Source organism: Haliotis asinina, chromosome 6 (assembly GCF_037392515.1).
Source record: "Haliotis asinina isolate JCU_RB_2024 chromosome 6, JCU_Hal_asi_v2, whole genome shotgun sequence".
NCBI classification, from domain to species: Eukaryota; Metazoa; Mollusca; class Gastropoda; order Lepetellida; family Haliotidae; genus Haliotis; species Haliotis asinina.
The window spans coordinates 36827681-36845066 of NC_090285.1; the positions used below are offsets into that span (position 1 = coordinate 36827681).

Genomic DNA, 17386 nt, shown 5'->3' on the forward strand with positions numbered 1-17386 from the left:
CATTGTTTTGTTTATTTTTACTTACAGAGTGTGAAGACTTGTAGATACAGAGGCATATTAGGGCCATAGTGATTTGTTTTAAGTTCCATTACCTCCTACGTAGGACTTAGTATCTCCTTTTAGATGTCCCACCAGTCCTACATAGAAATAGTAAGCCCTACGTAAGAGATAGTGACATCAAAAAATATTTCACCATGGCCCTACCACGCGTCCTCTATATAAATTATTAATATCATTTTCCGAAACGTTTTTCTTGAAAAAAAGGCTCAACAGCAGAATATCGCTATATGTAATATATAACAGTATATATGGTCCCAGCACACATGTGCCATATGGTGCCTATATAGCACAGACGTTGTTGACATCACATCGTTATTGGTTCGCTGAACACACAGACGTGTGCATATACATACTGTGTAGTATATCACATTTCATACTGCCATCCATAATGTTAATATGACTTGCTATGTCCATTTCAATATATTCGGCCACCTACAGAGTACTCTAATTAATATTGCTGTGAAATAATATCACAATAAAATCTACCACACTGAACGGTTCCGCCAGAACGCGCCATGACATTATGGATGCGTGTAACTGCATAGAGAGCGCTCTCCTGGCTGGGACTACCTTCCTGTCACTGGCGTACATGTGAGTTTGTACTTACTATTGATTTCGTTAAAACATATACTAAACCACTACAAAACGTTGTAGCGACAATCATTGTTTGTATACCTGATAAAAGGATAGGTGCCTTGAAGATTGATACAACATGTGTTATAGCGACAATCAGGTTTGTGTCTACCTGAAGAAGTAGAGATGCCCTAAAGATTAAAGTCAGCATATCTTATAGCGACAATCATTCTTGAGTTTACCTGATGAAGCAGAGATGCCTTAAAGATTGATACAACATGTATTATAGCGACAATCAGTCTTGAGTTTACCTGATAAAGTAAAGATCCCTTAAAGTTGAAAGACAACATGTGTTGTAGCTACAATCATTCATTTGCATACCTGATGAAGTAGAGATGCCTTAAAGATTAAAGACAGCACTTGTTATAGCGACAATCATTCTTGTGTTTACCTGATTAAGTAGAATCGTCATAAAGATGTAGACAACAGATATTACGAAAAAACATATGTTGTCGTAGCAATCACGTAGAGATGTCATAAAACTTTAAAACAGCATATAATAAAACATATGTTGTCGTAGCAATCACGTAGAGATGTCATAAAACTTTAAAACAGCATATAATAAAACATATGTTGTCGTAGCAATCACGTAGAGATGTCATAAAACTTTAAAACAACATATAATAAAACATATGTTGTCGTAGCAATCACGTAGAGATGTCATAAAACTTTAAAACAACATATAATAAAACATATGTTGTCGTAGCAATCACGTAGAGATGTCATAAAACTTTAAAACAACATATAATAAAACATATGTTGTCGTGACATAGTGACAATCATTCTTGTGCTTACCTGGTGAAGTAGGTATGTTTTAAAGATTAAAAAACAACATATATATTAAAACAGGATAATTCTTTGGTTTACCTCTCTGAAAGGGTAAAGATAACGTATACAAGTATTCTAGTGGTTGGAGTTTTGTTTCGCCACTTCGAATTCTAGTACATAGGGTTCAATTCTCTTATGGGTACAATGTGTGAAGCTCATTTCTGGTGTCCATTGCTGTGATATATTGATGGAATACTGCTGAATGGGGTGCAAAACCAAATTCACTCATCCTAACCTCACCTCGCCTCAGAACAACGTATTTTCTTACTGTAGCTACGGTCAATGGAAGAACACTTTCTTCCATCAGTACGGAATCCCTGGACCCCACCCAGAGCCATATCTTGGAAACATTAGGGAAATCAGGAAAAAGGTAATATTCATGTGTTCAAAAAGGTACCGTTGGAAGCATGTATACCGAACGTGTAACTTTTAACCCTGGTGAACAATACGTTTCTGTATGCGTGATTTTCATAAATATTTTGAACAGGTTGCATAGCCGGAACGTTGTGTTAAACCCATTTCTGGTGTCCTCGATATGGCTGGAACATTGCTTGCGGTACGATTCACGCAACCTGTTCAGAGTTCGCATCTGGCGGATTAATATAAAGCGGATGATCTGAATTCTCAAGAGTGCTTTTATACTTGTAAACGTTTGAAACGCTAGTCATAACATTTTTGTTTTCCCAGGGATTTCGCGAAGTGCTAACGGAATGGATGCAGTCATTCGGAGATGTGTATGGGTATGTTGCGGAGTTACGTCATTAATTATGCCATGATGGCTTATATCTAGTTTCTTCTCTTAATTTTTGTTCATGTATTCACGTGATTTTTATCACTATGTTGAATTTTGCCTTTAATGGGATCTGTTACGTCAGAGAACACAGAGTGACGTTTTGACGTTATGTGCTTTATCAGTATCTTGTTTCTCTAATATTCCGTCTGTGGTTTGATGTAAACTTCTTATTGTGCAACGAAACAATGTGACACGTGTACATGTCTCGATATTAAGTGCTTATCAAGTTTGTCATCCTTTTGTAAGTGTATGACGGCAGAATGAAGCATAACGCATTTATATCATAATAATCGAGGATAATTCACAAATTCACAAATACGTGTACATAAGTACATTTTATTATCGACATTCAGTTTGTTATTTAGCTATCTATAAGCAGACGGTTAAAAATGAACGGCTAACAATGTATATTCAGGGACAAAAGTTACTGCAACATGGAATCTGTTCACGGCTAATCTTGTGAATGACGTTTTGGATTTGAACTACAGAAAACGTGTTAAACGGACAAGGAAACGAAGCAGTTGTTTGCCGAGCTAGAAGGAATCGGCAAACCATGATTTAATCAAGAAAAATGGCCATCGATGTTCACTTTAAAAGGCCACACAACCAGATTCTGTTTCCTCTCAATTCAGTCTTAAATGATGCAGATGTCAGAACAACACCTCATATCGACGTCAACCTGAGGTTTCAACCTCCAGATTCTTTCCGCAGTTTTAGAGCGTTATCTTAATCACACGCTGTTCCTATTGTCAGTGATTGCTGTGGTTCATTGAAAGATAACTATGTATTTCCGTGTAGTAACGTTACTCAGTGAAAGTTAACACTGGTTCTATATGATGCTTTATGTCACAGACTTTTGCCCTGGAATAAAATGTATTTATCTGATGAAAACATGGCTTCTGTCCAAAGGTTCCAGGTTGTACATAGGTACTTAAAGTTTGGTATATGTGATATGTGCTCTAGAACGCTTCGATTGGCTTTCAATACATTTTCAGATTTTACATTGGAAACACACCGACCATATTTGTCAAAGATCTCGACATTCTGAAAGACGTCTCAGTCAAACACTTTCAAGATTTTCCAGACAGAATGGTAACATTTTCTTTTTTATATCTGAATGCAATAAATCCTTTTGCATTGGAAAATACATTAGTTTATATAAGGGCAACATTTTGCTACGCACTGGTGCCCATAGCCTATTTTCTGTTATGACCCATTTTTTTACGGACAATATAAAACAAATGTTAAGCACAAACATGTATATGTATGCTCCTCCGTGGAAAGAAATTGTACCACCTGAGGATGATAAGAAAGAAAAAGGCATGGCTGAAAATTATTTGATAAAGGTATCGTAAATGTGTTTTAGGGGCGGTGGGTAAGTCAATTGTTTAAAGCATTCGTTCGTCAAACCGATGGCATGATGAAGACAATTTCTGGTGTCTCCCGCCATGATATTGCCGGAATACCGTTAAAAGCGGCATAAAAAGTCCCAACTATTTTGGACCTGACGATTTCATTATTTCTGCGACTGTATCATCCTGTTATCGTTTAGCTAGCGTTTGTAATGTTTGGGCAAATCCTAGCAGTGTTTATCAGAGTAAGTAAGTAGTAATAAGACTTGTTACTTTGATATTTCGGATATGTGTTATAACTGTCTTTATTCTGAAGTTTTCAGATCTGAATCCAGGCATTATCCGCCACGGTGTACTTTTCTCCAAAGGTGATGCGTGGAGGCGGCAACGGGCTGTCATGGCGCCCACATTCAGTGGAGTGAAGCTGGACAAGGTGATACTTTATTCCTCCTCCTCCGCGCGCGCGCGCGCGTGTGTGTGTGTGTGTGTTTCTGTGTCTATATGTCTGTGTCTGTGTCTGTGTGTCTGTCTGTGCACGTGTTCCTTTGCGCTCGCGTGCGTGTGGGTATGCTTGTTTAAATGCATTTAAAATTAAGTCGTCTGCTGAAAGAGTCAGATTTGAAAATATTCAAGAATCACACCTAAGTGGTGATGTCTCCAAGTATTTGCAAGAAGATGAACTGTTGGATCCGATTCCAAATACAGGCAGACAAAAGGCAGTAAAAAGATGCTTCCAACATCCAGCTTGTCACTCTAAGTCACTATGACTCGTGAAGATCCTGGGTAAGACAGGTCTTCAGCACCCGATGCTTGCCATGAAAGGCGACTGTGCTTGTTGTAACAGGCGACTAATGGGATCGGGTGGTCAGGCTCGCTGACTTGGTTGACATATGTCATCGGTTCCCCATTGCGCGGATCAATGTTCACGCTGTTGATCACTGGATTGTCTGGTCCAGACTCGATTATTTACAGACCTCCACCACCTAGCTGGAATATTGCTGAGTGCGGCGTAAACCTAAATTCACTCACGCACTCACTCTTAGAAACTATCCTAACAGCACTGTACGCTCAGTGACGTGACAACAAATATGTCTGTTGTGTTGCATGTTTACTCTGCTGTATCCCCAGATGGGCAGCACATTGAATGACTGTGCCGATGCCTTGGTTAAGAGACTGAGAGACAGAGCTGGAGAAGAGATCGTCTTGCGAGAGTACGTGCTTTTCATATATGACATGATTGAGCGAGTTTAGTTTTACGCCGCTTGTAATAATACTACAGCAATATTACGGCGGGACACATCATATGGCTTCACACATTGTACCCATGTGGGAAATCAACCACGGGACTTTGGCGTGGTGAGTGAACGCTTTAACCACTGGATTTAAGGAGCGACAATGGGGTTTCTAGTGGTTTAAGCGTTCGCTCGTCACACCGTAGGCCCGTGTTCGATTCCCCACATAAAACTAAACTCATCTTAGATAAAAGCCATCACTGCTGTGTGAATTAATGAGTAATAATGCTCATAACTGTTATTCTTGTGAAATGATCTTTAACATGGCTCAATATTCAATCAACAGTTATTTCGGTCAATTTACCCTTGAGGTGATCGTCAAAGCAGCATTTGGCCTCAACACCGACACCGACGACATTTTATACGATAACCTACGACAGCTGATCCGTCCTGGGAAGAAAGGAGCCTTCTCCCACTTCAGCAGCAGTGAGTCATCATCATCATCATCATCATCATCATCAGCTGATAGTGTGGCTTTTATGTTTTACTGGATGCTATTGTTTTCCAACACTTTCATAGCATCCAACATGAAACTTTACAAAGCCACGATTGTTTGTCAGTGCTAGATAAAATTGACCTACGCAGTCAGACCCTGATATGCCGAAAGAAGCTCGACACATCCAGATATTCGAGATAGCATGCTTGTACAGCCAGAAAGAAACTGTAACAGTTGGTTCAAACCGCATTGTACTTTAACAAGGACTTTAGCTGATTCTATGACCAAAGGTGTTAGTTACACGTACGAGAACTCTTCACCGCTGTCTTATTATCATTCATGGTTGGGACCTAGTCAACGATTCGAAATGAGGCCATGACTCTTTACATCTCTAATCATGTATTTTGTCAAGTATAATTATTAGTATTTAGTATCTGTATTGTTATTCAGAGTTTCGAGTCAGGGTATAATCGAAACTTGGGTTTATTTCCAGATATATTCCCATCCACAGTGCCTCTCCTGAGGTTACTTGGTTTCAGCGTCATTCCCAAGGATCCGTATGAGTATATCCTGCAGTTGTTAGTTGATATCATCAGACTGAGGAAGCTCCAACCTAAGAAAGAAGTACGTCATCACAAAAATTTGTTTGCCCATTTGCCAGTTTGTGTGGCACGGTGTTGGGTAGTATGTCATACTTGTTACGGCGAGTGAGTGAGTTGGGTTTTACTCCGTCTTTAGCAACATTCAAGTACTATCACGGCGGGGGACACCAGAAATGGGCTTCATGTGTTGTACCCATTTGGGGAATTGCATCCGAGCTTAGGCGCGATGAGCGAACGGTTTAACCACTACGCTACCTCGCCGCACCCGTATCTGTTACGTATGTATTACTTAGTCACCACTGTCACAAAAGACATCACTAGTACATGCATGTCTTAAACCCGTAAACTCATCTTTCAGAAGGAAATTTGGTTCGAGTCTGCAGTCAGGAGATCCTGGTATACCCACAGCTCTGCGAATGGAAACAATATTGTTCACTTATAGTTTTCAAGATTACTGATACAATATTTCAGTTTATAAATTAAAACCTTGGGAATAATATATATATTCGTCGAGTTAAGTGACTTCGTATATCATTAACGAAGTGGGTAAATATTTAGCTTCACAACGGCAATATTGCAGCCATATCGTGTTAACGAAGTGTGACAAATTGGCCATTAATGAGTTATGCCAATAACCAAACAAGGTATTTATCCTACATACAGCCAGTGTAATTCACGTTATAATGAGGGGAATATGACTTTTGTTCCAAAATTAGCATTAACAAATGGCCTTATGTCCATTTTAGCATGAAAACCTGCATACGGGCAGAATATCCGTTCCTTTAAATAACATAGCAAAATATCCATTTTACCAGGGTGCGGTGTGTACAATTATTTATGATGAAATATCCACACTCAAGTTATAATGGCGTGGTTTACAAGCTGGTCATGATGTGTTTCTCAGAGAACATTCGTGGAGTTGAGCATTAAGAACGTGTTGTTACCATGACGTAGGAGCAGGTGGTCAAGTTGCATCTCAATTCATTGCGCCAGAAATCTTTGACCATGGTTCGAGTCTCTGTTCCCTCCGATCATGCTATCATTATATTCCTGTATTTCACTGAAGTGATATACGTCTCGAACTTGCATCAATGTTTTGATATGTTTCCAGAACAAGGACTTCATGCAGCTGCTTATTGACGCTGAAAGCACGGAAATACCCAACGCAAACGAGAAAACAATAAAAAGTAAGATTATTAAATAAGCTAACAAAGTGTGAACGAGTCAGTCGTCCTGTGTTCTGTCCGTCCGTGCAGTAGTGCAAGTGATTGATGGTGTGACGAATGGCTTATTGATCTGTACAAAAACAATACTAATAATAATGATAAATATGTTTATAAATTAGTGTGTTTGCGAGAAATTCATACCACGTGGTTCCCAAATAATATCACCCCAAATTAGTATACTTACTGTTTTTTGTCTATACTGACGGACAAAAGAAACTTTCTTGTTCAATTTTATGTCACTTAAAGCCTAACAACCCGTGAAGGTCCCGGGGTAGAATAGGCCTTTAGCAACCGATGCTTGCCATGAAAGGCGACTATGCTTGTCGTAAGACGCGACTAACGGGATCGGGTTAGGCACTACTTGCAAAACATGAAACATGCAAAACGATAATTTGTCAAACACATATTAAAATAGTCTGACACAACTGATTGTCTCTGTTATAAGTTGAGTGGTATGCATGAAGAATGTAACACAGAAACAGTGTGGGTTTTTTGTGGTTTGTTTGCTTTATTTATTTAAAATATAAAAGAGAAAGAAAAAAAGGAAAGAGAAACCAAACAACCCTATAGCCCGTTTGGCTCACAAGCGAACCGATGAATTGCGGTATAATTCAAAAACTAATAAGCGTAACATACTCTATGAAACGCTGATCATAATTAAAATATTATACCAACTTGGTAAGGTTTTTGTATAATTCTTGTCCTAATAATAATGAAAAGTTGTTTAACAAACCACCATTACAATATAGCCACAATTCACTGTTTATTACGACGGCGAATACTTTCTCGCACACCTGGCTGTCCCTCTCACTGCAGTCCTCCCTCTTAATAAATGGTGAACTGTGTCAATATTTTAATGATAGTTTGTTAAACAACTTTTATTATATTTTAAGGAAAAATATTCTGCAAAAGACTCATAGTTGGTATGATGTTCTGATTGTGATCGGCGTTTCATTGAGCATGCACAGTTTGTTAGTTTTTGAGCTAGACTGCATTTCATCGGTCCGCTTTTGAGCCAATCGGATATTAGTGGTGTTACAACTTGTTAAGCCATCAACCCGTGAAGATCCAGGTTAGAACTGATTTTCACCAACACATGCTCGTCATTAGAGGCAACTAACGGTATCGGATGGTCAGGTTCGCTGACTTGGTTGACACATGTCATCGGTTCCCAATTGTGTTGACCGCGGGATTGTTTGGTCTCGATTATTTACAGACCGTCGCCATAGAGATCTAACACTACTGAGTGCGGTGTAAAACTAAACTCAATCAATCAGTTACCGTGGTATATTTATACTCCAGAACTGAGCGGGGATGAGATTCTTGGACAGATGTTCATGTTTATCATCGCTGGGTACGAGACGACGGCGTCCACCCTCAACTTCCTGGCTCATTCCCTGGCAGTGTACCCCGATATACAGCGGAAGGTTGTGGACGAAATACATCAACATCTTGACCAGGTGAGGAATATCTCTCTTATGAATCTTCGCAACTCATTTGCGATATCTGTATAATCCTTGAGAGGTGCCTCAGGGGCGGTTGGGTAGCCTCGTGGTTAAAACTTTCGCTCGTCAGGCCGAAGACCCCGGTTAGATTCACCATGTGGGTACAATGTGTGTACAAAGTCCATTTCTGGTGTGCTCTGCAGTGACATTGCTGGGATATTGCTAAAAGTGGCATAAAACCAAACACACACTCGCTCACTGAGACTAGACAGAAATTTCAAAAGCAGTTATAATTGTGGGTTCGAAAACCACATTCCCTTCGATTGTGTCTCTACGTTTTGTCAGATCGGATTTTTCTATATTGTAAATGTCTAAAATCTCCATTATACTAACCTTAATGGCACAATGTCACATATTTTTGAAAATAGTTTGGCCCATATTTTACATATTGGGGGCATGTGCCCTCACTTAGCTTGTATTGATTGATACAGGACATAATATGCTTACAACCTGCGTCATATCGATAATTGAAACTGGGACGGGAACACATTCCAAACGGATAACACGTACCATATATGGAATGTAACCGATTGCTCCTTACACCGACAAAATGTCTCACGCGGTGTTATAAATGTGTTTGCCGAACTGACCTCAATTACATGTTGCGTTATTGGATATTCGTGAAGAGCATTCCAAGGGACATAACTCTGTTAGGTTCGCTGGAAGTAATGTTCGATCGGCAGGGGGTGAAGAATGTCGATTTACTGTAACGTTGCATTTATTCATTCGAACTATTTAATTTAATATTGCAATTTAAATACGTATTACTATTTTTGAATGGATTATATGGTAACCAAGGGCTGATGGTTAGTATTATTAAGAGATGTCTTTTTAGAGAAATGTGGTATAACATTATGCCTTCAAGTGCCAGGCAAAGCTAACAGGTTATAATACATGATACTGTCTAGATGACAACTTACTTTATTGTGATACAACGTTTCCTCCTATCGCCACGGCTATATTACCAATATCCAATTTTGTTATTGTTGTTGTCGTCGTTAATTTGTTTGATGCAATCAATCAATCAATCAATCAATCCTGTTCAAAGCATGGTAAAACACACCTCATTCACAAACGTGTCAACATGTGAGCAAGAGGGGTACAAGCAGATAAGACCAAACGAACAGACTGTGATGTACAAACCTAATCCGTGAAAATCCGCGACAGAACCGACAACCAATGCTTACTTTACAATGTCAAAAGGGTCGGGTGGTAAGGTGGTTTGGTTGGTGCATGTCAGTGTATCCAACAATGCCCAATGATACCGATGTCAATCACAGGACTGTGTGATCCAAACTGGAGTATTTACAGATCGCCCGAGTGCGGCGTTAAACACCGAAAAAATAACATACGCTATAGAGATTCTTACGAAATCGGCCTTGCAAAATTGATTAAATGGAATGACTTCAGCTACTCTTAATTATGTTAGAGAAAATATGGCGACTTCAGCTACTCTTAATTATGTGAGAGAAAATATGGCGACTTCAGCTACTGAGTAAATTTGGTGTAGCGGGAGTGCATAAAACGGACAAAAAGACAAACACAACGGTTAAATTTGTGTTTGTCTGAATGTTGTTTGACGCCGCACTCAGCTTCATGGCCTGGTCTCGATTTCCACGAGGGTACACCGTCAGAACTGAGAGGGCAATTTTTGGTGTCCCTCGCCATGATGTCATCGCCTGTATTTTTACTTGACATGGCCCAACACACTTTCACTCATTAGATCACTTTCCAAATCAATTCAGGAGGAGCCAACATACCACAACGTGGGCGAGTTGAAATACCTGGAGAACGTCGTGAAGGAAGTTCTACGTATGTACCCTGTTATATACGGGTAAGTGTACCTGAAGATATTAACTACACGGTTAATTGTAAGGCACCGGAAGTCGCTGAACTGAGTTTCCCCCAGTTCATGATAGCGCGTCCTGAGTTCTTACCATTACGTGGAATACGGAAGGTATCATCTAAGGAATTGCAATTGGCTGTGGAGAGCTGCGTCTCTTACACACACCAGGAACATATGATCGTGGTTTGTTTCGACCTGAGTATTGTTTCAGTTATCAGTATACCCGTGCTCGTGGATCTGAGCAGTAAACGTCTGAGACCTGCATCTCTACGGGTTTTCTTGCCACATTCAACTGGGGGAAACTTGAGACATTATAGTATGCAAGATTCTGAGTCATTATATTTGCGAGAATCCGATTCATAACGGTGAGGGGAACCTGAGACGTTATGTTTACAAGAATCCAAAATAATATGTTCTCAAGAACCCGAGACATTATGTTCACAAGAACCCGAGACATTATGTTCACAAGAACCCGAGTCATTATGTTCACAAGAACCCGAAACAATAGGTTTACAAGAACCCGAAACAATATGTTAACAAGAACCCGAGTCATTATGTTCACAAGAACCCGAAACAATAGGTTTACAAGAACCCGTAACAATATGTTAGCAAGAACCCGAGACATTATGTTCACAACAACCCGAAACTATAGGTTTACAAGAACCCGAGACAATATGTTAGCAAGAACCCGAAACAATTTGTTTATCCGAGTCTTTAGGTTTACAAGAACACGAGACATTATGTTTACAAGAACCCGAATCTTTATGTTTACAGGAATCTGAATCATAATGTTTGCAAGAACCTGAGACATATTTACAACTAAGTTTCGTGAAGTTATTGAGTGACATGCACTATAGAATTTCTATCACAGGGTGAACAGACATACAGTACACACTCGAACCATAAAGGGCGTGACGTTTCCAAGGGGGAGCAACGTCTACATCCCCATCTACCACATCCACAGGGACCCCGCCATCTACCCCGACCCGGACACATTCAACCCGGACAGGTAAGTCTAGTCTTCGACAAACAGTATTCAGTGTCAAAATGTTCCTCTCAGCCTCAACGTGTTTCATCCTCGGTGCCTCTTCTCGGTCAACTGTGGATGAGAGCTGTTTTCCCTTTTTTTTTTCTTTTTTTTTTTTTTCTTTTTTTTTGTTTGTTTCCTTCTTTTTTTCTTTTTCTTTTTTTTTCTTCTAAAAAACAAAAAACAAAACTAAAACGTCAATCCGTGATTCTAAGGATATAAATCAACTATACGTACCTTTGCATACTATGATCGAAACTTTGGGGTAGACAAGTGGTTCAAGTTTTTGCTCGTTTTGCTTCGATCATGGTTTGATTTTCCTCATGGGTGCTGTGGATGAAGCCCATTTCTGGTTTCTCACGTCTTCATAATACTGCATATCGCCATACTCACTCTCTCATTGTTGTATGTGACTATGTTAAAATGAGTGAAAGTTACAAAACATCCAAACGAGACCTGACCCACGACAAAATGTTCCACCACGTGTCTAATGTTCGTGGTGTTCAAATGTCAGAAAAAGTCTTCACTGACCTTAACCAACACGTATGTTAGACTTTCTGTTTAATATAAGAACGGAACATTCCACCGGATGGGCAAATTTAGTGTCGGTTCTAAACAATTACTGGAAACGAAAAAAAAACATTCCTCGGGCCTTCAACCTTTCTGATTATGCCGAATAAACGATGATCAAAAAGTAGCCCTTAACATGACCTCATTGACATAAAATCTTTACATCAACATGGTACACTCTATCGTCTGCATATTTACTGTAACACCAGTAGTCATGATTGTCTAGTCAAATTTCTCAGAAATGTGGATTTTAAGAATGACAAACCTGGAATCAAAATTGGCGAGAGCAAGGATTCGAACTTACATATTTTTTTCTCAGTTTCTCGCGTAAGACTGTTGATGAGTAAAGATGGTGTGTATTTGAATATTTTGTTTCTAGATGGTCTGATAACACCGTGAGACATCCTATGGCGTACATTCCGTTTGGGGCTGGTCCAAGGTTCTGTGTTGGGATGAAACTGGCGGTTTTCGAACTGAAAGTGGCAATAATCAAAGTCCTGAGAGCGGTGAAGTTCAGCACGACGAAGAAGACACAGGTATTTTTTTCCTTTCTATTTTTCTGATTTTCTCAATACACCCCTTAATCCCCTCCCCTCTACTGTGGGTGACATTCTGGAGGTTTGAGAGAGTGAGTTTAGTTTCACGCCGCACTCCGCAATATTCCACCTATGTGGGGGCACATTCTGCAAAAGAAATTCCCCGTGTGCAAATTCACGTTTTCATGTAAATGTATTTGTTCCCATTCTGTTTGAATGGTATAATTACATTAAGATATACTGGTATATTTCTACACGCAGATCACATACCCTGATTACCATCTCTTTCTTTTTTCCTTTTCAGGAAAAAATAACCTTCGCGGACAGTAGTTTCTTGGCGCCAAAGGCACCAATAGTGCTTCAAGTAGAGAAGCGATAATAGACCCGCGCTGGTTATCTGAGGAGTGTTTAAGGACATCCCCTCTTCATCGCAAACAAGCGTTGTAATAGCATATGTATCCCACGTCTTTCTTCTACTGGTCGTGGATGAAAGAACTCTCAGCTCTCACTGACGCACCGATGGACTTTCTTCATATGTGCGATTTAATACAATATGTCACATGGTCAGAGATTAGTCGGACAGAGATTAGTCGGACTGTAACAGTGACCTTTGGGAATTTTACATTGTTTTCAGTGTACATTACAGGACACCAAAATTGTGCATATACAACAAACTCAAGTTGAATTTAAATTTCAGTATGTGCATTACTCTGATCGTTGCTCGGCATAGGCGGATCCTTCATATTTTGCTCCATCGATCTGCATGAAGGATGAATTCTCTAATCAGGCCTGATCTATAGTTCCAGTTATCTGGATGCCTAATCGTCAAATCTGAATCGAAAGGTAAAGACATGCTTTAGCGCTGTTTTGTCAGACGGTAAAAGTGATACCATAAGGACGTGCATGACCACAACAGAGATCCCATGTTCTCCGTAGTCTTATTATACCCGTGAACATTCGGATTACAATTTTGGAATTCAGCAACCCATGCTACCGTGAAAGGCGACTATCGGAGCGGGAGATTGCTAGCTTCACACGTCATCGTGTCTGGATTTCGTAGATTGATGCTCACAATGTTGATCACTGGATTGTCTGGTTCACACTCGATTATTTACAGACCGCCGGAATATTGCTGGAATACTGGTGAGTGTGGCGTTAAACAACAAACCTAACGACCAACCGTAAAAACTTTCCTGCTGAGAAACCACTTGTGGGACATAACTACAAACCAAGTACCATGTTTTCAAAACAGTGAGGAGGATGGGTTGAAGACCGTTTTTAACAGTACAATGGAAGTTGCCATAATCGCCATCTGTCCAATCCGGCAAGTTGTCAACATTGGCATAAAATCTCAATTCCATCCGTGGCTTGTACATTTATCATCAGCTCTACAATCCAGCACAGTCTAAGCCGGAAAAATTCTTCAGTTCCAATGAATGCCGGTTTAGACTTCTTCCAATGTATTCCAACTGCACCACGGCATGATATCTGCGTTGTAGACTTGAAAACATACAGGCTTCAGATGTCTACTTTATGGATAGTTAAGAAAGACTATGAGGGTGCACCTGGACCAGTTGTCCTCGGGGGCGCTCATGACTAAACTCTATACAACAATCAGGCGAATCTCTCACGGCACCTCCTTGTCGCCTGCTTCGTACAACAAACATTGATTAGACAATTTTGTTTGGGGATTCTGAATTTACCATTGTTATCCAAATCAGGGATAATCTACAAATTGTTAAGAGTCTCCCTTTCAAAATTAATCAGTGAATGTGTTCAAATAAAACGGGGAGCTCTGTGATTGTGAAATGCTGCTGTCAATAACGTTCAAGCTCTAGCTGCACATACATGTATACAGTTCTGGTATATTGATTGATGTTACGAGATGCGAGTTAGAGTTGGTCTTCAGTAACCCATGCTTGTCGCAAGAGGCGACTAACGGTATCAGATGGTCAGGCTCACTGACTTGGTTGACACACGTTGTCGTATCTCAGTTGAGCAGATCGATGCTAACGCTATTGATCACTGAATTGTGTAGTATAAACTCGATTACTTACAGTCGCCAAACACCTGGAATATTAATGAGTGCGGTGTTAATGAACAAATAGTACAAACGAAATGTTTAATACTGGTGGTATGTGAATCAAGGAAACCCCAAACGCACCTTTCCACTCCATTCCTCACTGAACTAACACGCCAATATACCAGTGTTACTGGATCTTCCAAGAACTATTGACAACGAACCAGACAGTCTGAGCTGTCTAAACGATAACTGAGACAACAACGGTACAGACTCCACATTTATTTGCATGTAGACATGAAATATTTACAACCAGTGATTAACAAGTATCTTTGGTAACTTCCACTTCATAACTCGGAAATTTTATCTCTCTTCCAAAAACAACCGGTAAACTTAGAAATGACTACGTAATGTAATGTTACAAGTAATTGACTAGCACTACAAACTCAAAATGAGCTGCCAGCACAATAACTGACCCGATAACGAACGAGTGAATATGGTTTTACGTCGTCGCTTACAGCAATATTCCAGCAATATCATGGCGATACGCCTTCATACATTGTACCCATGTGGGGAATCTTCAGAGTGACGAGCAGACGCTACAACTTTAAGGTTACCCTGCCGCCTCTATGAAATATAGTTCAGGAAATTTTTAATGCCCATAAGAAACCGACAGTTCAGGTCTAACACTAACGGTCCCAGTGCAACCAGCAAACGCTTTAGCCATTGAGCATCCAATGATGCAGTGGTTAGAATAACTGGGTTACAAACGTAAACACCTGGCTCCTTGTAGCAGTAAATGCTTATCTAGTGACTGTTAGAACAGGCCATAATCACCAATACACTAATGTATTTCAGATACTTGACAGCCACCTGCAAGTAACTGGGAAAACCTGTGACTGATATCATGAACATCTATCCATGAAGATTCACGTCAGAGAATACTCTGTGCACGATACTCTCTGGACAAGCATGTGCTGTGGGTGACAAACTTCAAAACCAGAGCATAATCTGAATACCCAAAACCGCACCTTAATAATCACTTATTTCATCAATCCCATAAATAATGCCGTGGAACAAAAGTAAAACACTGCCTTTCACTGCTAGGTGTTACAGGTATCTGTCCACACACCACTGTGTATGTGATTGGAAAAAAGATAAAACGGTATGTTTTTCTATAACAAAAATGATAAAATTCAGCTTTTTTTAATATTTGCATTTGTATGTCCACTTGAAGATGAAGATCTTAACAATATACATGAAAAAGACTGATATGGACATTCATCTGACTCACTTAGCATTTAAATGGTTCTCAGAGTATTCTGAAGATTCTCAAGGTGTAATTTTCCATATATACAAAGCAAGCAGGCCAGTCAGCATCAGACAAGAACATACAGAACCAATCTGCAAGCAGCTGGGTACTGTGTGTTGTCCACACAGGGGCAACACACAAACTAAATTAAAACATGATCTAATAATGAGACAAAATTGAACAGCTCTATTAATTACAGGGTTCAAAAATATATTGAAAAACCACTTCCCACAGGGTAACTGACTACAAGAAAGTAACTTGTCCTGACTTATTTTCCACTTACCCTGATTTTATGACACAATGCTTGATGTTAATGTTAACTGGACTATTTATAAGAAAGAGTGATAATTTCACCCTCTACTCTATTATTTTTGCGTAATTTAATGGATTTTTGAACCCCTGAAATACCCTATGACACTGAACTGTTCAATAACTAGATATGTTGAAAGTATCTTTCTATGTTGAAAGTATTTTCCTAGCTTTGAAGATTAGAAACTAGCATGGTGAGTGAGATGGGTTTTAATTCCACCTTGAGCATTACTGAAGTAACAGTCTAATGTGTCAGCTTAATGTATACACAAGGAACTTAGTTAAGCACCCCCTGGCGTGTTTCACGATTGAATGAGCCCCAATCTTAACTGCTGCTTTAGCCACAGAATGGCTTAGACTGCCCCTTCAGAGGATCATTGCTGGCTGTCATACAGTCACATGGAGGTTCCACTTGGTGTTGAACTCAAATGAACAATTACTGTCATAAAATGAACATGGATTCCAATAATTTTTTGGTCAGAGGATCACACAGGTCAGAAAAGGCAAGTTTTCATATCACGATCACCATGAGAATTTTGATATAGGTGTTGAAGTCTTATCAGTCCATAATTAAGTTCTTGTGTATAGGTAAAAAGGCTGAAGGCAAGAAGGTATCGGACATTCATCACTACCGTCAAATAAACAGGTATGGATATGGTACATACAAACATGGAAGGATAACTGGAATGGGCCAGGATTCTAACTCATGACATGACGTATTACCATTGGTTATGAATGAAGGATAACTGGGATGGGCCAGGATTCTAACTCATGACATGACGTATTACCATTGGTTATGAATGAAGGATAACTGGGATGTGCCAGGATTCTAACTCATGACATGAGGTATTACCATTGGTTATGAATGACAAACCAGAAAGTAATTCTTACACTACTACAGAGAGGATATCCCCCACAAAACAGAGAAGTCATCCAGCAAGATGTGTCCAAGCTCCTGCACAATTTATTGAATACAATTTCAGGGACTCAGAGACTTCATAAGTTGGAAAACCTTCAGTAGTACCCGCTAGTTGTAGAA

At 39.7% G+C, this 17386-nt stretch overlaps 1 protein-coding gene across 1 annotated transcript; it reads left to right on the top strand.

Moving 5' to 3' along the window:
* Nucleotides 1-571: 571 nt before the first annotated feature.
* LOC137286375 (cytochrome P450 3A8-like) lies at nucleotides 572-14515 on the top strand. The gene is made up of 14 exons (XM_067818191.1): nucleotides 572-651; nucleotides 1795-1891; nucleotides 2209-2261; nucleotides 3310-3406; nucleotides 3983-4099; nucleotides 4795-4877; nucleotides 5245-5384; nucleotides 5888-6018; nucleotides 7108-7183; nucleotides 8525-8682; nucleotides 10473-10561; nucleotides 11445-11582; nucleotides 12550-12706; nucleotides 13011-14515. The coding sequence occupies exons 1-14, from the start codon at nucleotides 584-586 to the stop codon at nucleotides 13083-13085; spliced, it is 1479 nt and encodes a 492-aa protein (XP_067674292.1). The 5' UTR covers nucleotides 572-583; the 3' UTR covers nucleotides 13086-14515.
* Nucleotides 14516-17386: the final 2871 nt, after the last annotated feature.

Bases quoted from the DNA above. Each gene is read 5' to 3' on its own strand.
- LOC137286375 (XM_067818191.1), top strand. From the start codon at position 584: ATGGATGCGTGTAACTGCATAGAGAGCGCTCTCCTGGCTGGGACTACC. The intron at 2,262-3,309 runs GTATGTTGCGGA...ATACATTTTCAG, and splicing joins TCATTCGGAGATGTGTATGG to ATTTTACATTGGAAACACAC. The intron at 10,562-11,444 runs GTAAGTGTACCT...TTTCTATCACAG, and splicing joins ATGTACCCTGTTATATACGG to GGTGAACAGACATACAGTAC.